At 45.1% G+C, this 19559-nt stretch overlaps 2 protein-coding genes and 1 long non-coding RNA gene across 48 annotated transcripts in view; 1 reads left to right on the plus strand and 2 right to left on the minus strand.

Annotated features, from left to right (window-relative positions):
* Nucleotides 1-1615: 1615 nt before the first annotated feature.
* STBD1 (starch binding domain 1) lies at nt 1616-7226 on the plus strand. Its single transcript, XM_069593201.1, has 2 exons — nt 1616-2649; nt 5395-7226. Exons 1-2 carry the CDS (start codon nt 2454-2456, stop codon nt 6201-6203), a joined length of 1005 nt encoding a protein of 334 aa, XP_069449302.1. The 5' UTR covers nt 1616-2453; the 3' UTR covers nt 6204-7226.
* Nucleotides 1753-3583, minus strand: LOC138442174 (uncharacterized). Its single transcript, XR_011257565.1, has 2 exons — nt 3451-3583; nt 1753-3007 (listed from the first exon to the last, which is right to left on the minus strand). It is a non-coding gene; the product is annotated as an uncharacterized lncRNA (long non-coding RNA).
* A 1355-nt stretch (nt 7227-8581) lies between the features above and the next one.
* The window catches only part of CCDC158 (coiled-coil domain containing 158), an 80367-nt gene continuing 69389 nt past the window's right edge, over nt 8582-19559 (minus strand). For 19 of the 46 annotated variants that reach the window (XM_069593193.1, XM_069593192.1, XM_069593188.1 and 16 more), the window contains 3 exons: nt 15624-15782; nt 12215-12322; nt 8582-10048 (listed from right to left, as the gene is read on the minus strand). In XM_069593193.1, coding sequence (XP_069449294.1) covers nt 9972-10048; nt 12215-12322; nt 15624-15782 — 344 coding nt within the window. In that variant the 3' untranslated portion in view covers nt 8582-9971. Of the gene's footprint in view, nt 10049-11982; nt 12323-15623; nt 15783-19559 lie in introns of those variants that run through there. The other 27 variants (XM_069593200.1, XM_069593157.1, XM_069593158.1 and 24 more) reach the window with 2 other exon arrangements.

A 19559-nucleotide genomic window follows, 5' to 3' on the forward strand; every position in this document is an offset into this window, starting at 1 on the left:
TAGTTCTTCTTCACTTTCTGCCATAAGGGTGGTGTCATCTGCATATCTGAGATTATTGGTATTTCTCCTGGCAATCTTGATTCCAGTTTGTGCTTCATCCAGCCCAGCGTTTCTCATGATGTACTCTGCATATAAGTTAAATAAGCAGAGTGACAATATACACCCTTGACATACTCCTTTTCCTATTTGGAACCAGTCTGTTGTTCCATGTCCAGTTCTAACTGTTGCTTCTTGACCTGCATACAGATTTCTCAGGAGGCAGGTCAGGTGATCTGGTATTCCCATCTGTTGGAGAATTTTCCCACAGTTTATTGTGATCCACACAGTCAAAGGCTTTGGCATAGTCAATGAAGCAGAAATAGATGTTTCTGGAACTCTCTTGCTTTTTCGATGATCCAGCGGATGTTGGCAATTTGATTTCTGGTTCCTCTGCCTTTTCTAAAACCAATTTGAACATCTGGAAGTTCACAGTTCACATATTGCTGAAGCCTTGCTTGGAGAATTTGGCGGGGGGTGGGGGGCGGTTGGGGGGATGGGAAGGGTGGCGCTCACTTTGGAGAGAAGAATTTTGAAGGTGTTTTGAAGAAAGAAGCAGACTTTGCTACTGCCTACTTTGAGAGGGGGTGAAAAGGAGAAATGCGGTTGCCATTTACCGAGATGAGGAAGTCAGGGCAAGTAGTGGGTCTAGGGGTGTTAGATTTGAGTGAACTGGGTTTGAGACATCTACTAGCATAGCATCCTGGGGGCTCCCCAGGTGGCCCTAGTGGTAAAGAACGGGTCTGCCAGTGCAGGAGGCATAAGGGACACTGGTTCAATCCCTGGGCCGGAAAGACCCCCTGGAGGAGGGCATGGCAACCCACTCCAGTATTCTTGCCTGGAGAATCCCATGGACAGAGGAGCCTGGCAGCTACAGTCCATAGGGTGGCAAGGAGTCGGACACAACTGAATGACTTAGCATGCAGCACTAGCGAGGAGCTTGGATTGGTGTGGCCCCCTTCCTCAGCTTTCCTCTCCCCTCTCCGTTTTGATGGCAGGGGCTGTGATCTGTGTGCGCCAAGGCACCAGCACCTGTAACTACTAGCTGAGTCTCGCGGCCCGTCAGGCGCTGCTATCGGCTTGAGCCTGGGGCGCGTTTGAATGATGTTTTATAAGAGCCACGTGTTAGTAATTATTTCAAGGCAGCTGTCTGCCAGCTGTAGCCTTGGTAGTTGGGTGTGGACTTGTGTGAAAAGTGAAAGTCACTCAGTCGTGTCCGACTCTTTGCAACCCCATGGACTGTACAGTCTATGGAATTCTCCAGGCCAGAATACTGGAATGGGTAGCCTTTCCCTTACTCCAGGGGATCTTCCCAACCCAGGGATCAAACCCAGGCCTCTCGCATTGCAGGCAGAGTCCTTACCAGCTGAGCCACACTTGCGTAGGTCAAGGAAAAGGCTCACTCTGCAGATACAAACATGGGAACCAATGGCTTGTAGTCAGTGTGTGAAGCCATCAGGTCAGCAGAGGTGTGAATTTAGGAAGAAATGTGTATAACTTAGTTCCATGATCCTTTTGTCTATGCATACATTAAATTTCTGGCACACCGACAGCGCTTAATAAAGACGGTTGCTTTTTTTTTTTTTTTTTTATTAATAAAGCCATCTGTAGAGGCTTGCCTCTGGGCAACCTCCCGTCCGGCCAGGAAGGCACGCATTTTGTGACAACCACGCACCCTAAAAGAAACCGGGTAAGAAAAAATGACTGGATGCCGTAGACGTGACGGGTATATATAATGGAAGGGTGTCAGTCCAACACTTTTCTTTTACAGGAGAGGAGGCGGAGGCTCGGGGAGGTGAAGCGCAGCTAACTGGAGGCAGAATGAAGCTTCCACCGCGCCCGCTGTACTCCGGGTCTTCCCCACCCCACCCGACCAAGCTGCCTCTTCCATCCTAGCCCCAGCCCCGCTGGTCCGAGACATAACACAGCCTCTCCCGATTCTAAGTTCCTGGAAGCGCCGGCCTCTATGCGGCCGCACTGCTACTGTTTGTGAGGAGATGCCCGGCTCAGAGAGTCGGGCCTGACCGCCGCGGGAGCCGGAAGGGAAAGCGGCGGGGCAGGCGCGGGTTTGCGCGCTGGAGCCGTGCGCCCTTGGGTTCTTTGCGCATGCAGGAGGCACTTGGAACTCGGCGCCGTGTGCTCCCAGCCGCCGGCAACTGGCGGGGTCGAAAGGCAGGGAGAAGGAGGGCGCTCGCGGGTCCGCCGCGCCGGAGCCTGGGCTGCAGCCCCGGGGCGGGGAGCGGGGCGGGGCTGGGAAAGTTGAGTCTTAGTGGCGGAGGGCTGGGCTCCGCGCGGCAGCGCCCGCCACCGGGGGGACCGTAAAAGGTTGGAGCGGGCTGGGGAGGTGTGGCTCTTCCTGCGTGACCTGAGCCCCCGTCTCGGTCGCCGTCGTCTCCCGCAGCCGCGGCCTCTCAGTCATGGGCGCCGTCTGGTCCGCCCTGCTGGTCGGAGGGGGTCTGGCCGGAGCGCTTTTCGTTTGGCTGCTGCGGGACTCGGGAAAGGAGGGGAATGCGGAGCAGAGGAAGGACGCCCCCCCAAGGGAGGCTGCGGCTCCGGGCGGAGATCAGGGCGGTGGCGGCGGCGGACTGAGCCCCGGACCTTCTGCCAAACCAGGTATTCTTCCTCCTTGTGTCTCCTGGGCAGATCTGCCAGGGGGCTTTGAAGTTCCTCGGGGGAGCGGGAGGGATCCACCTGGAGCTTTTCTAGCAGTCCTTTTCCGGGGACTAGCTTCCTCTACTCGGATCGCGACCCTCGCCGCGCTCCGCATTTTCTCCGGCTGGTGCGCACGCTCGGGGCGGGGTGCTCGCCCCCGCCGAGGCCCTGAAGATGCCCAGACGGTTTGTCAAGGGGCGCGCCCCACCGAGTCGCTGCGCTTGGCTCCTGTCCCTGCTCCTCCGGCGAGGATGGGCTCCTCCGCTCGGCGGCGCTTGGTGCAGTGCAGACGGCTGCAGCGGCGGCGCCCCTTCCGGGCCTTCGGAAAGGGGTGCTTAGGGTTAAGAGATCCTCCGACCCTCCCGCGTCTATCTCAGCAGGGACACTGTCTCATCTCAGTCCCAATCCCATAGCCTCATGTCCTCCTATCCCTTACCCCAGGGAAGAACCGCGTTTGGGAACACCGGAGCAATGACCACCCCCACTCTCTGGACGCCTCTCTCAGGGAGGCAAAGTTCAGGCTGGAGTCTGGCCATGAAGGCCTCGGCTAAAACCCTGGGGCGGCTCGCTGGCAGCAGATTTCGGAGCCGTCCGCCCTCCCCCATGCTCACTGGAGCAGGGCACGATTGTCTAAAACCCCAGGGAAGAGGCACACTTAGTAGGGGCCCCAACTCCGAGGAACAGAATTGACATCTAGGTTTAGACGTCTGCGCTTTAGACCCCATGTGCTGGGCAAATAAGAGACTGGGCAGAAAAACTTACCTTCCAGCGCCCTCCCTTGGCAAGCTGCCCATCCCTGGATTCCAGCCTAGTGAAAATGACATCTGTAAACTTTATTTTTAGTGGAGTGGTGTTCATGTGTAGCCACTTGATAAATCTGCCTCTCTGTCTTTCCTGCAGAGAGCTCATTGGTCTTCTTTTCCCTGAAAGCCAGCTTCCTGTTTCAGGTGGAGAGATTGGGAATTCAGAGTAATTTTTGTTTATGCCTCACTTCCAACCCCACCATTCAGTTCAGTTCAGTTCAGTCGCTCAGTCGTGTCCGACTCTTTGCGACCCCAGGAATTGCAGCACACCAGGCCTCCCTGTCCATCGCCAACTCCCGGAGTTCACTCAGACGCACGTCCATCGAGTCAGTGATGCCATCCAGCCATCTCATCCTCTTTAGCCCCCTTCTCCTCCTGCCCCCAACCCCTCGCAGCATCAGAGTCTTTTCCAATGAGTCAACTATTAAAAAGAGACAATTAAACAAGATCTCCCTCTTCCCATTCCCATCCCCCATCTATACTGATTGAATGGCTCTGGAGATCTTGTAGGAAGCTCTTTGGACTATCAATGAGGTGGCCAAGAAGTAAGCTGAGTTTTCGGTTGTGCCTCAGTCGTGTCTGACTCTTTGTGACATCCATGGACTGTAGCCAGCCAGCCAGCCTTCTCTGTCCATGGAACTTCCTAGGCAAGAATACTGGAATGGCTTGCCGTTTCCTTCTCCAGGGGATCTTCTCAACCCAGGGATTGAACCTGGGTCTACCACATTGCTGGAGAAGGCAATGGCAACCCACTACAGTACTCTTGCCTGGAAAATCCCATAGACGGAGGAACCTGGTAGGCTACAGTCCATGGGGTCTGGAAGAGTTGGACACGACTGAGGGCCTTCACTTTCACTTTTCACTTTCACGCATTGGAAAAGGAAATGGCAACCCACTCCAGTATTCTTGCCAGGAGAATCCCAGGGACAGAGGAGCCTAGTGGGCTGCCGTCTGTGGGGTCGCACAGAGTCGGATACGACTGAAGCAACTTAGCAGCAGCAGGAGCTACCACATTGCAGGCAGATTCTTTACCTTCTGAGCCACCAGGGAAGTTACTTTAAATAGCCTGTGTTTTGTTGAAGAGGCTCCTAATGTACACGGAGCTGGCAAGGAGAATCCAGCCCTGTCCCCCCACCTCCACCCCTTGCCCAGGGATGCACTGCTGTCCTTCATATTCTGCCAGAGTGACAGCTGCTGCTGGCCTGTCCACACTATGATCACCAATGCCTGACCCACATACAGTCCCTGGGAGGGAAGGCGTGCTCTTCTGGTTTGCAGGGTAACTGTGTAGCTCTTCATCACACAGGCTGGACAGCATTTTTTGATGATAGGAGCCAAACAACTTGACTTGAGTGCATGCCAGTATGGCCTGCACTGCAGAGATCCAGGACCATGACAGGGTTACACGTCCGCCTCTACAGCTTGCCATCTTGTTTACACTCTTGTGCTGGTATACTGGCACTCCTGGATATGCCGTTCATTATTGGATGTGCTTTGCCTAGTTGCTCAGTCACGTCTGATTCTTTGTGACCCCAGTGGACTGTAGCCTGCCAGGTTCCTCTGTCCAAGGGATTCTCCAGGCAAGAATACTGGAGTGGGTTGCCATGCCCTCCTCCAGGGGATCTTCCTCACCCAGGGATTGAACCTGGGTCTCTTGCATTGCAGGCAGATTCTTTACCATCTGAGCCACCAGGGAAGCCCCTTGTTATTGGATATGTGTGTTCTTAGAGCATGATGTTAGGAATGCACTAGGTAATTAAGTACTTGATTTTAATAGAGACAAATTTTGTGAACTGCAGATAGATTAGTAGTGGAGTCTTTAATAACTAAGCCTATTTCCTCAACCTAACTTACTGAACTGCCCAAACACTATTACATTTTTCCTTTTGTTTTTTTTTTTAAGAGCATCTTCAAGAAAGCAACGGATGTTTGGTTTCTGAGACCAAAGGTCCCGGTGACCTGCCGGGAGCAGCATGGAGACAGCAGAGTCCTTCTGGAGAAGCTGGTAACCCTGACAGTTCAAGAGCGCATGTTCCTTCTGGCCCGTTTCCAGACACGGAATCTCTACCTACCTCTGAGACTGGTAACTCTGACGTTTCAAGACACGAAAGCCTTGGATCTCCTATAGGAGAACGGGGATTGCAAAAAGGCCAAGAGACACCTTCCAAAGCAGTTCCATGTTTGGCAGAGAAGTTTCCCTCCAGCAACCTGCTCCTGGGCAGAGCGAAAGAAGTGAGCCCTGCACAGCCGGACAGTCAGACCCGGGCTGACCATGAGGACTGGGAGATGGTGTCTCGGCACTCGTCCTGGGGAGATGTTGGTTTGGGTGATGGTCTTGGGTCTCCAGTGTTAAGCTCTAAGCAGGGAAAGGACTGGGACAGAAGCATGCTGGTGGAAACAAGAGGTCAGAAAGAGCGTCGTCAAGTTAGTGTCAGGTTCCAGGTCCATTATATCACAAGTGCGGGTGTGCAGTTCATCGCCATAACTGGAGACCACGAGAGTCTTGGGAGATGGAACGCTTACATCCCACTCCAGTGCGGCAGGGATGGGTTCTGGTCTCGTTCTGTGTCCCTGCCGGCAGACACGGTGGTGGAGTGGAAGTTTGTGGTGGTAGAGAATGGAGAAGTTGCTCGTTGGGAAGAATGCAGCAATAGATTCTTGGAGACTGGTCATGAGGATAAAGTGGTTCACAGGTGGTGGGGGATTCACTGAATCGCTTTGACAAACGGCCGAGGGGCTATGGGAGAACATGGAAGGGGCTAAGGTCATGGAGCACCTGGAATAGTTTAAAGTAAAGGAAGTGTAACTTCAAATCTAACCCCTCAGACTTGTTTCAAATTTGCTAGTGGCTTTTGTCTAATGTGTAGATAGTGCTTCCAGTGAGCATGGCATTTCCTGTGGCATTGCTGGATGGATTTATGCTGATCCATCATTACTTTAGGGCTTGGTTGTCTTGGGGAGTGGCTTGGCTAAGTGTGCAGTGGTCAGGGAGCACAGAAACCAACTTAACTGTGCAGGGTTTAGACTTGAGCCTTTCAGTGATTCTTAGACCAGGGGAGTAAAACAAGCCTTATTCAAAAAGAGCAGATTTCCTACTGGTACAGCTGGAGAAATGCTCTCTTACACATTTTATATTTAAAAATCATTAGCACCATATGGAACTGTGATGAGAAAATATCTGGTCACTAGATGTGATTAGCCAGAGTATGAAGCATTGCGTTAAGACTTCCCAATGTTTGTTTGTTTGTTTTTTTGCTTGGTTTTACTTGCCATGTATGGTTTGAAAGTAGCAAGTATGTTTTTGTCTTAATGATCAAAGGCTGGTGTAGAAACAGGGGCCTAATCAGTCTTTTACTGGGAGCAGTCCAAGAGGAAAGAGAAGAGGAAGGGGTTATGGTGGATGCTGAGCAAGGTGGCCTGATTGATGCCTCTTAGAGGGCTGGGGGCTATGGCACAGCCCACTCGAGGGTGGGGCGCCCCATCATTTCCTGGAAGGGCCTTTGGAGGACTGTCTTGCTCCACTGCTCGTCTCACAGCAGATTTGGGCTCACAGATGGATGGTCCCACAGCAATCATTTCACTGTCTTCCCTCTTCATGTCGGTGACGATCTTGGGTAACAAAGCTGTAACAGGAGAGTGATACAGAAATACATCTTTGCCCTGGGAAGAAACAACCTTTTAAACTTTGCCATTATAACTGAAAAAAAATAATAAAACCTGAGTTTAGTATCTTTATTAAATGTCTAAATTATTTGTATAAGTCTTGGTACCATAACCGATTAGATGTAAAATAAAATACTAATATTTTTCTTCACTGACGACACAGAAAAAAGGGCAAACATCAAGAGGCATATATACTGTTCTCTTCCCTTTAAAGCTTTAGAATATTTCTTTTAAAACTTTGCCTTTGTTTGGGAGGATATTATGCATGCCTGTACTTGAAAATTCTATGTTAAAACAACTTTTTATTAAGTGTAATATTTATTGGCAAAACAACACTTAATCCTGGATGGTCTTTGCTACAAAGAGCATAAACTCAACTGAAAATAGTGTTAGAAAGTGCTTCAGTAACTTTTTTGGCTCAGAATACTTTTCCTTTAATTCACACACACACATACACACACTTTTTTTTTTTTTTTTTACAAACTTCATAATGGAATTTTATATTCCTTCCAGTCAGGTCTTCAGAAGACACTGACTTTTACTACATAGAATACCCAAGCATTTCTATTAGGTAAAGTTAAAAGTAGAACAATTTATAGTAAAAACCTGTTGAGAGTTCTGTCACTAGCTATTTTATCATTATCTGATGAAGTAAAAATCTTTCAGTAAAGCCAGTTGATTTAAGAGAGACATATTAATGCTAAATTTTACATTTTTGAAACTCATTTAAAATCAGATGTGCTTAGAGGCAGAAGTGGGAGGGCCGTGGGAAGACTTGGCATCTGCACTTATCAGGCTGAGCGTCACCTGCTGTCACAGGCCCCCCAGCGCTTAAGCCCTGCTCACTAAACAGCAGTGGGCGCTCCTGGCTGGAGGGCTGCTTTCCCTGCAGATCATCACCCAGGCCTCTGTCCTGTGGCTCCTCTGTCCCCTAGGACCTCCCTCTCCTCTGTAACCAGTCCGTGGAAAGGGAAATAAAAGACTCCACTAGAACTCAGGGCCAGAAGCTGCCCCAGACGGCTGTGTCCTGGTGTCATTACTGAGGCCCGGTCAGGCGGCTCTATGTAGATTGGAGGGGGGCAGGGGGTTGCTGGGAACAGAGCCATTAGCAGGGCCGCAGTTTCTCAGGGACGTCTGTACTAGGGAAGGGGAACGCGGGCTTTGTTTTTTTTTTTTGGACAGGCTGGCTTCTGTAAATTGTTTCTGTTGTCCCTGACACAATTTAAACATTTTTGTATCTGTTCTGGTCTCCTTTCATTGGGTTCCCATCCTGTAGTATAATAAATACATTCGGTCTTTGTTCCTGATAATTTTGTTCCTGATAAATTTCCCGAGAGATGGTGGTATCTTCTGTTATTCATTATGCGGCCCCTTAGACAATGCCTGAGTTTCTGCTAGTGAGGTGACTTAGGTGGGGCCCCTAGACAGCCTCAGGTCAGGGCTGGCCACCAGAGAGACCAAGTGGGATCATAGGCTTGCCACTTTCAGCCCCACACACCAACCTCCAGGCTGGGGAGGGGGCCAGAGATGAAGCTCTGGAGACACTCTTGAATGATGGCACTTAATGAGCTTCTGGGTGGGAGGATCCATCAAGGGGCTGGGAGCCCTGAGGGCACGGAAGTGCCACACCCCCATCCGTGTCTTGCTCTGTGCACCTGTCCTTTGCCTGTTCCTGAGTTACTCCTTTATAATAAACCATAATAGTTAAGTAAAGCAGTTTCCTGACTTCTGTGATCAGTTCTAGCAAATTACTGAAACTTTAGAGGGGGATGCAGGAACTCCCCAATTTATAGCCAGTCAAAAACTACAGGTGGCCCAGGACTTGCAATAAAGTGGGGGCCGTCTTGTGGGTTGTTGTTGGTTAGTTGCTGTGTTCAGCTCTTTTGCAACCTCATGGACTGTAGCCCACCAGGGTCCTCTGTCCATGGGATTTCCCAGGCAAGAATCCTGGAGTGGGTTGCCATTTCTTTCTCCAGGGCATCTTCCTGACCCAGGTATCGAACTCACATTTCCTGCACTGGCAGGCGGATTCTTTATTGCTGGGCCACCTGGGAAGCCCTAGTCTTGAGGGACTGGGCTCTTAAGTCTGTAGAATCGGACACTAACTCCAGGTAGTTAGTGTCAGAATTGAACTGACTCACAGACACCCAGTTGGTGTCCACAGAGAACTGGGTATTGGTGTTGGAAAATATTTCACATACAAACCCCACTCATTTATGAAACACTACTTAAAGCAGACTGAATCCATTCGATCTACAGAAGTTACCCACTGGCTGAAGAATAGCGAGCCTTTTATCTCTTTCCTTCTAGTTATTAATATGCAAAAAGAGAAACTTCTCCAAAAGTTTTGATTACAGGCCCCAATGTTCTGTTCTGTGATAACACTCACTGATATTGACAGAACACCGAGTTCAGGGTCACAGAAGGAATCCAGTCAAGACCTTGGAGTTTGTCCTTCTGTCTGGGCATTATACCCCATCTTTTACTTTCATGTAAAAAGAAAATTTTAAGCTGAAAAAAATTGCCTCAGCACCTGTAAAGATAATAATTAAAAAAAAAAAAGTAATTATTTCAACACACTGGTATTAGCATGGATTGATACCTGTAAGGTACATTCACATCTAGCTAGTACTGCTTTAAGTTTTACTAAGAGAGCATTCAAGAATAGTTTATTTTAAAATAGAGCTTACAGGACAGGACAGGATATCTTTTATTAAATTTTCACATAAAAAGAAAAAAGTACACAGGGCATTAATTATAAGTAACACCACAATTAATTGGGCATCATCTCTCTGTAAAGAATAGGCAAGCAATGTATCATTTTAGTAACATTTTTTCCTGGTCTTTCACTTTCTGTATTCTCTTTTCTTGATTTCTGATCATTGAAGACATTGCTGAAAATGTTGATAAAACAAAGTTAGAAAAGCAACACATACTCAGGCTTTAAATACATACTTCTATTATGTATTTCTTAAAAGGTCAGCTTGCTACCATAGAGAAGATACATGCGGAGCTCAAAAAGTTCTTAAAAACTGCAAAGTAGCGCATTTTTTAAAAAGACTTTAATTATGAAACAGAGCTGAGGGTAAATCTTTGCTCTTTTAGTTGTTTTCAATGAACATGATAGGGAATTCCCTGATGGTCCAATGGTTAGGATGCTGTGCTTTCACTGCCAAGGGTATGGGTTCAATTCCCGGTCAGGAATTGGCCAAATAAATAACAACATGATAATTATTGTTCCAGAAGTAATACACACTAATTGTAAATAATCTGAACACCTCAGAAGGGTACATAGATAAAAATCATTCTTTGTTTTTATTCCCTCAGTGTATTGAACCTCCTTCTCCCTAGGTCATCACTATAAACATTTTAGTGAATATCTCCACAAGTACATACACACACACACACACAGAAGTTTTCTTCTTTACAAAAATGGCAATGTGGTATAAATCATTCTGCAGCTTGCTTTCATTCACTTAAAATGTCAATATCTTTCCAGTTCAGCTCATGTTTTGTTATGACAGCATAGTATTACATTGTGTGGATGTACCAACATGTTAATAAATAAACTTTTTAAAGTTGCTTCCTTATTTTTGCTTATAAACACTGCTATAAGAAATACTTCTGTAAATAGACTTTTGTGTGTGCAACTTTTCTTGCAGAATAAATTGCTGGAAGTGGAGTTTCTGGGCCAGAGAATACATGTACTTTAAATTTTGATAAATGTTCCCCACATTCTCTCCAAAATATGTTTCATAATTTCCAAGAGACATGTCACCCAGACAATGCATCCAGTAAAAAGATTAGAAAAAAATTTTTTAACAAATATGACATGTTTTCCACTTGGATTATTACATGGTAGGATTAGTCAGAGAGTCAGAAATATAAGTCAAAGTGTGAATAAAAATGGGGTCAATAAGATAAGGAATCTTCCTCTAAAAAGTTATGATAAACTTAAAATCAAATGTTTTTCTTTATGTTTATATACACAGACATCTGGAGTTATCAAAAAGAATTTGTTGATTTTCTTTAGTAACAATTTAGCTTTTAATACATTAAAAGTGTGAATTTTGGGGTCAAAAATTGCAGAGATACACTACTCATTGTGTGACTTAGAACTTATTGGCTGTGATCTTCAGCTTCCTCCTTACCAAATGACAAGATATTCGCATGCACCTCCCAGTGTTGTGAAGCTCACAAACAAGACACTGCATACAGGGCCTGGCACACAGCGCCTGGCACACAGCTGATAATTGCTCAATAAATGCTAATAACAACTATTATTATAATAAGGTTACATTTATTTTTACATGATTTTTTGAAAGTTATTATCTTCATCTGGCAAGATTGTATTATTTTCTAGAGATGAAATAAGAATAACATGTATACTCCAAAATTAATTTCTCTCTGACAAAAATCTCCTGGATTCATGGATTTATATCAGGGAATCATAAAACAGGATCGCCTCCTGAATTCATGGGAATATCCACTTAGAATTCATGTCCCAAAAGTTGTCTATCATCTGTAGAATACAATTTCTCGTTCAAATAGCTCTAGTTTATGTAGACATATGGAAGTCCACATTTAGACATAGTTTATCTTTATTTATTTAGTGATTCATTGGGTGGCACAGTCTGCCCATGGTAATTCAAATCTTCTATAAGGGTAAATACTGTTGTTTTGTTTTCTGGCTATTAACTGCCACCTTATGCTCGCTACTGTCATACAAATGTTCATCTACAGACCTGAAAGGACAAGAAAGACAGTGTATGGTAAAGTGTCATGTGAACTCAGCCACTCAGAACATATGTCCTGCGGAGGGCTGGTCAGCAATATTAGCGTCCCTATTAGATGAAAGAGGAGGGCTAAAGCGACCTGTCCAAGGTCACACTGTTAATCCAGGCATTAGTCGTGGTGAAGACTCTTACATTCTGACTGAGGTTTCTGAATTGCCTGTTGTGTATCCTTTTCAGTGGATCTACAGTTAAGAGGCTTGACCTGAAAGGAAGGCTGAGTATTCTTTTGAGCTAGGATGATCTCTCCAAAAACGTGCCCCGTACCTTGGTTCTTCATCTGTAAATCTTCTACCAGAGTTTGCAAGCTTTCCAGTCTGGTTTGGAGCTTCCTGCATGTCTTTCCGGTTGTTTCTATTGGCTGAGACTGTGAAGCTGTTAGAAAATTGCTTAGATGTGATATTAAAAGTCTATCTGATATTTCATTTTAGAAATCTTCCAATGACGGGCTAAACAACCTTTCTTTTAATATAATGGAAGCTTTAAACCACTATTTTAAAAATAAAGAAATACTGTATCCAAATATTGCAATACTAGCTTACATGATTTTGTTTCAAACCAATCTGATTTACTAGTTTGTAACCACACAGCATTAAGCGGGACGAGTGGTAAGAACACTTCAAGTTTAATGATACGTCCTACATTTTAAATGACAGCTTTTCATTCCAAACCTGTGTAGTCCTAGTAACTTCAGTGTTTGGAAGAGTGAGATTTAATACCGGCGCTGGAAACATTTTTGAATGTGTGAGGCCAAGTGCCCGTTTCGGTTGTTGTCACCTGAATGAGGACAGTATTATATTGCAGGAGCAGTATGGACGCTGACACAGCCACAAGGAACCTAGGAGAAATGTGGCAGCAGCAACTGAGGAGGTGCTAGAAGCCTGGGAACTATTCTCAAATAAGTACGCTATGCTTTGTCAACCTCCAAAACATACTGGCTGTCAATCACAAGATTTTAATTTCGAGCTTAGTCTCTGACTTGCTGTATAATCTTGAAAATATTTTGATACCTCATTTTCCTATCAAGAAAACACCCTTTTACTTTTTAAAGATGATTTTAAAGGCAATCATCTAGGAATTATTTTTGTTCAAGAGAGTAAAAAATAATTTCTCATTGAGAGATTTTTAACGTAAACAACGTAAAACATGTTTAACAAATATCTGACAACAGGGAACGAAAAAGAAAATGCCATGGTATTGAAAGTGAAAGTGAAAGTTGCTCGGTCGTGTCCGAGACTCTTTGCGACCCCGTGGACTATACAGTCCATGGAATTCTCTAGGCCAGAATACTGGAGTGGGTAGCCATTCCCTTCTTCAGGGGATCTTCCATTATGTAACCACAAACCAATAGTGAGGTGCCCAGCAGCACTGTTCTGCTCCTGCAATAATCACTGTTGTCATCAGGATGTAACTGGGCTTCTCTGGTGGCTCAGGTGGTAAAGAATCCGCCTATAGTGGGCAAGACCTGGGTTCAATCCCTGGGTTGGGAAGATCCCCTGGAGGAGGGCATGGCTACTCACTCCAGTATTCTTGCCTGGAGAATCCCATGGACAGAGGAGCCTGGCGGGCTACAGTCTGTGCTGTGCTGTGCTTAGTCGCTCAGTTGTGTCTGACTCTTTGGGACCCCATGATGGAATGTAGCCCGCCAGGCTCCTCTGTCCATGGGATTCTCCAGGCAAGAATACTGGAGTGGGTTGCCATGCCCTTCTCCAGGCTGCAGTCTATGGGGCGGCAGAGAGTTGTACAAGACTGAGCAACTTAAGCACAGCACAGCAAATTTTTTTTTTTTAATTAAAGAATTTAGAAGTATAAGAGATGAAGGAGGACCCAGATGCAGAAAAAGATGACAAAAAAAGAAAATGTGCTAAAAGGTATGATTAAGTCCTGATTTTTTTTTTTTAAGGATCTAAAAATATGTTAGGCATAGAATTTCAAAAGACCAGGAACTGACTTAACAGTGATGCAACAACTTGGCTAATTTACCTCTTATCAAAGAGAATGATGCCAGAGAGCACTGATGTCAAATATGATGAAAAATATTTCAGGCTCAATTCAGCATTTATATATACTTAATGTCCACTTTCATTTTTTCAGGCTTATTCTAAAGCAAATCATTTTGTTCTTACCTGTCCTTATTAATAATAAATGAACTCAAAATTTTAGAAATGAGGACACTTTGGTAAGTTTGTATAACAGATACTTGCACTTACAGAGACAGAAAACAGACATAATTTGAAGCACAAGCTGGAATCAAGATTGCTGGAAGAAATACCAATAACCTCAGATATGCAGATGATACCACCCTTATGGCAGAAAGTGAAGAAGAACTAAAGAGCCTCTTGATGAAAGTGAAAAGAGGAGAGTGAAAAAGCTGGCTTAAAGCTCAACATTGAGAAAACTAAGATCATGGCATCTGGTCTCATAACTTCATGGCAAATAGATGGGGAAACAGTGGCTGACTTCATTTTTCTGGGCTCCAAAATCACTGCAGATGGTGACTGAAGCCATGAAATTAAAAGACGCTTGCTCCTTAGAAGGAAAGTTATGACCAACCTAGACAGCATATTCAGAGAAGGCAATGGCACCCCATTCCAGGACTCTTGCCTGGAGAATCCCATGGACAGAGGAGCCTGGTGGGCTGCAGTCCATGGGGTTGTGAAGAGTCAGACACGACTGAGCGACTTCCTTTTCACTTTTCACTTTCATGCATTGGAGAAGGAAATGGCAACCCACTCCAGTGATCCTGCCTGGAGAATCCCAGGGACGGGGGAGCCTGGTGGGCTGCCATCTATGGGGTCGCACAGAGTCGGACACGACTAAAGTGACTTAGCAGCAGCAGCAGACAGCATATTAAAAATCAGAGATATTACTTCATCAACAAAGGTCCATCTAGTCAAGGTTATGGTTTTTCCAGTAGTCATGTATGGATGTGAGAGTTGGACTATAAAGAAAGCTGAGCGCCAAAGAATTGATGCTTTTGAACTGGGGTGTTGGAGAAGACTCTTGAGAGTCCCTTGGACTGCAAGGAGATCCAACCAGTCCATCCTAAAGGAGATCAGTCCTGGGTGTTCACTGGTAGGACTGATGTTGAAGCTGAAACTCCAATACTTTGGCCATCTGATGTGAAGAGCTGACTCACTGGAAAAGACCCTGATGCTGGGAAAGATTGAGGGGAGGAGGAGAAGGGGACAATAGAGGATGATTTGGTTTGATGGCATCTCTGACTCAGTGGACATGGGTTTGGGTATACTCCGGGAGTTGGTGATGGACAGGGAGGCCTGCTGCGCTGCAGTTCATGGTGTCACAGAGAGTCGGACATGACTGAGCGACTGAACTGAAATAAGAAAAGGCATTCATTCTCAGCATTTACACCCAAAATCTTATAAAATAGAGAAAAAGATCATTATTCATGTCAGAGAGAGAGATATTTATCTATAATATCTATGTTTATTTACTAAGGTATATGCATATGTGTGCATTAATAATTATTCTATTTAACTAAGACAAATAAATAAATAAATAAGACCCACTTAAACACACACCCACCAAACAGCATCAATTGGAGTGCACCTAAAAGAACACCATGTGAAACTTTATTAAATCCAATTATGAAAAAGAACTTTTAAATCACCAGAGTAGGAAAACAATCTCATCAGTGAAATCAGGTCATTCTTACCTTTAACAGAATCAGGTGAATGAACAGGTTTGGTAGATCTATATTGTGGTGAGGAACCTATGGAATCCTCAACCGAACTAGTTAGGAGTGAGTGGACTGGAGACTTCTTAGGAGAAGAATGGAATGAACGGGAAGCTGAATTTTTCACAGATGGACTTCCTAAAATTTTATAAGGACAAAAGTTAAAGGACACAGTTATTAAAAATAGCATGTTACACCTCTCAAAAAATCAAACTCTCATGAGAAAATGTTTCCAATCATGTGGGTGTGGTGTGTTCTGGTAAAGCCCAAGACTTTGAATTGGAACTGAAATGGGGTACATCCTAGGAATAAGGAACTGAGCCTGCCCTTGTGGGTCCTGAGGTCTATTTTCTGCTGCTGCTGCTAAGTCGCTTCAGTCATGTCTGACTCTGTGCGACCCCATAGACGGCAGCCCACCAGGCTCCCCCGTCCCTGGGATCCTCCAGGCAAGAACACTGGAGTGGGTTACCATTTCCTTCTCCAATGCACGAAAGTGAAAAGTGAAAGTGAAGTTGCTCAGTCGTGTCCGACTTCATGACCCCATGGACTGCAGCCCACCAGGCTCCTCTGTCCATGGGATTTTCCTGGCAAGAGTACTGGAGTGGGGTGCCATTGCCTTCTCCAGAGGTCTATCCTCAAATTAGCTTAATTCCTGATTGGATTAAATTGATCTGGGATTGCTGGTATGGTTGAGTACCAGAGGCTAGCATGAATTTTCTCTGGAAGAAGGCAATCTTATTCTAAGTCTGAAAGCATTGTCTAAGTCTGAAATAGTTTTTCGTATATGTTCGTATATGTTTGTCATACAATAAAAATAACCAAGCATATGAGGAGACCTCCTTCATGGATCACAGCCTTGTTGTAGCAAAAGGGCTTGCCTAACTCAGTGAAGCTGTGAGCCAAGCTGTGCAGGCCACCCAAGACAGATGGGTCATAGTGAAGAGTTCTGACAAACGTGGTCCACTGGAGGAGGAAATGGCAAACCACTCCAGTATTCCTGCCGTGAGAACCCCATGAACAGCATGAAAAGACAAAGAGATAAGACACTGGAAGATGAACCCCTCAGGTTTGAAGGTGTCTGATACACTACTGGGGAAGAGAAGAGGGCAATTACTAATAGCTTCAGAAAGAATGCAGTGGCTGGGCCCAAGTGGAAATAATGCTCAGCTGCAGATGTGGCTGGTGATGGAAGTGAAGTCTGATGCTATAGAGAACAATATCTCAAAGGAACCTGGAGTGTTAGGTCCGTGAATCAAGGTAAATTGGACATGGTGAAGCAGGAGCTGGCAAGAGTGAACACTGACATTTTAGGAATCAGTGAACTAAAATGGACTGGAATGGGCAAATTTAATTCAGATGACCATAATATCTACTACTGTGGGCAACAATCCCTTAGGAGAAATGGAGTAGCCCTCGTAGTCAACAAAAGAGTCTGAAATGCAGTACTTGGGTGTGATCTTAAAAATGACGGAATGATCCCGGTTCGTCTCCAAGGCAAACCATTCATCATCACAGTAATCCAAGTCTATTCCCCAACCACTGATGCCGAAGAAGCTGAAGTTGACCAGTTTTATGAAGACTTACAAGACCTTCGAAAACTAACACCAAAAAAAAGATGTCCTTTTCATCATAGGAGATTAGAATGCAAACGTGGGACATCAAGAGATACCTGGAGTAACAGGCAAATTTGGGCTTGGAGTACAAAACAAAGCAGGGCAAAGGCTAACAGAGTTTAGACAAGAGAACACACTGCTCATAGCAAAAACCTTCTTCCAACAACACAAGAGAAGACTCTACACATGGATATCACCAGATGGTCAATACCAAAATCAGACTGATTATATTCTTTGCAGACAAAGATGGAGAAGCTTTATATAGTCAGCAAAAACAAGACCTGGAGCTGACTGTGGCTCAGACCACGAGCTCCTTACTGCAAAATTCAGGTTTAAATTGAAGAAAATAGGGGCAACCACTAATCTATTCAGGTATGACCTAAATCAAATCCCTTATGATTTTGTCCCTTACAGTGGACTTGATGAATAGACTCAAGGGATTAGATCTGGTAGACAGAGTGCCTGAAAAACTATGGACAGGGGTTTGTAACGCTGTATAGGAGGCAGTGACCAAAATCATCCCACCCCAAAAAAGAAATGCAAAAAGGCTAAGTAGTTGTCTGAGGAGGCTTTACAAATAGCTGAGGAAAGAAGAGAAGCAAAAGCAAGGGAGAAAGGGAAAGATGCATCCCACTGAATGCAGCATTCCAGAGAATAGCAAGGAGAGATAAGAAGGCCTTCCTCAGTGAACAATGCCAAGAAGTAGAAAAAAAAATAATAGAATGGGAAAGACTAGAGATTGCTTAAAGAAAATTGGAGAGATCAGGGGAACATTTCATGCAAGGATGGGCACGATAAAGGACAGAAATGGTAAGAACTTAACAAAAGCAGAAGATATTAAGAAGAGGTAGAGAGAATACACAGAAGAACTATACAAAAAAGGTCTTAATGACCTGACTAATCACGATGGTGTGGTCACTCACCTAGAGCCAGACATCCTGGAGTCTGAAGTCAAGTGGGCCTTAGGAAGTATGACTGCAAACAATGATAGTGGAGGTGATGGAATTCCAACTGAGCTATTTCAAATCCTAAAAGATGATGCTGTAAAAGTGCTACACTCAATATGTCAGCAAGTTTGGAAAACTCAGCAATGGCCACAGGACTGGAAAGGGTCAGTGTTTTCATTCCAATCCCAAAGAAGCGCAGTGTCAAAGAATACTCAAAGTATCATACAACTGCATTCATTTTGCATGCTAGTAAGGTTATGCTCAAAATCCTTCAAGCTAGGCTTCAGCAGTACGTGAACCAAGAACTTCTTGATGTACAAGCTGGGTTTAGAAAAAGCAGAAGAATCAGAGATCAAATTGCCAACATTTGTTCAATCACAGAGAAAGCAAGAGAATTTCATAAAAACATTTACTTCTGCTTCACTGACTACACTAAAGCCTTTGACTGTGTGGATCATAATAAACAGTAGAAAATTCTTAAAGAGATGGGAATACCAGAACACCTTACTTGTCTCCTGAGAAACCTGTATGCAGGTAAAGAAGCAACAGTTAGAACTGGACATGGAACAACTGAGTGGTTTAAAATTAGGAAAGGACTATGACAAGCTGTATGTTGTCAATGTGCTTATTTAACTTATATGCAGAGTACATCGTATGAAATGCCATGCTGGATGAAGCACAAACTGGAATCAAAGTATCTGGGAGAAATATCAACAACCTCAGTTATGCAGATGATACCACTCTAGTGGCAGAAAGAGAAGAGAAACTAAGGAGCCTCCTGATAAGGGTGAAAGAGGAGAGAGAAAAAGTTGGCTTAAAACTCAACAAGATCCAAGATCACGGCATTCAGTCCCAGCACTTCTTGGCAAATATAAGGGGGAAAAGTGGAAACAGTGACAGATTTTATTTTCTTGGGCTCCAAAATCACTACAGACAGTGACTGCAGCCATGAAATTAAAAGACACTTGCTCTTTGGAAGGAAAGCTATGATAAACCTGCTGCTGCTGCTGCAAAGTTGCTTCAGTCGTGTCTGACTCTGTGCGACCCCATAGACGGCAGCCCACCAGGCTCCCCCGTCCCTGGGATCCTCCAGGCAAGAACACTGGAGTGGGTTGCCATTTCCTTCTCCAATGCATGAAAGTGAAAAGTGAAAGTGAAGTCGCTCAGTCGTGTCTGACTCTTAGTGACCCCATGGACTACAGCCTACCAGGCTCCTCTGTCCATGGGATTTTCCAGGCAAGAGTACTGGAGTGGGGTGCTATTGCCTTGTCTGATGATAAACCTAGACAGCATATTAAAAAGCAGAGACATCACTTTGCTGACAAATGTCTGTATACTCAAAGCTATGGTTTTTT

This window comes from Ovis canadensis, chromosome 6 (genome assembly GCF_042477335.2).
Source record: "Ovis canadensis isolate MfBH-ARS-UI-01 breed Bighorn chromosome 6, ARS-UI_OviCan_v2, whole genome shotgun sequence".
Taxonomy (NCBI): domain Eukaryota; kingdom Metazoa; phylum Chordata; class Mammalia; order Artiodactyla; family Bovidae; genus Ovis; species Ovis canadensis.

Excerpts from the sequence above, each read along its gene's own strand:
- STBD1 (XM_069593201.1), top strand. The coding sequence starts at position 2,454 with ATGGGCGCCGTCTGGTCCGCCCTGCTGGTCGGAGGGGGTCTGGCCGGA. Across the intron at positions 2,650-5,394 it reads CGGACCTTCTGCCAAACCAG|AGCATCTTCAAGAAAGCAAC; the intron begins GTATTCTTCCTC and ends TTTTTTTTTAAG.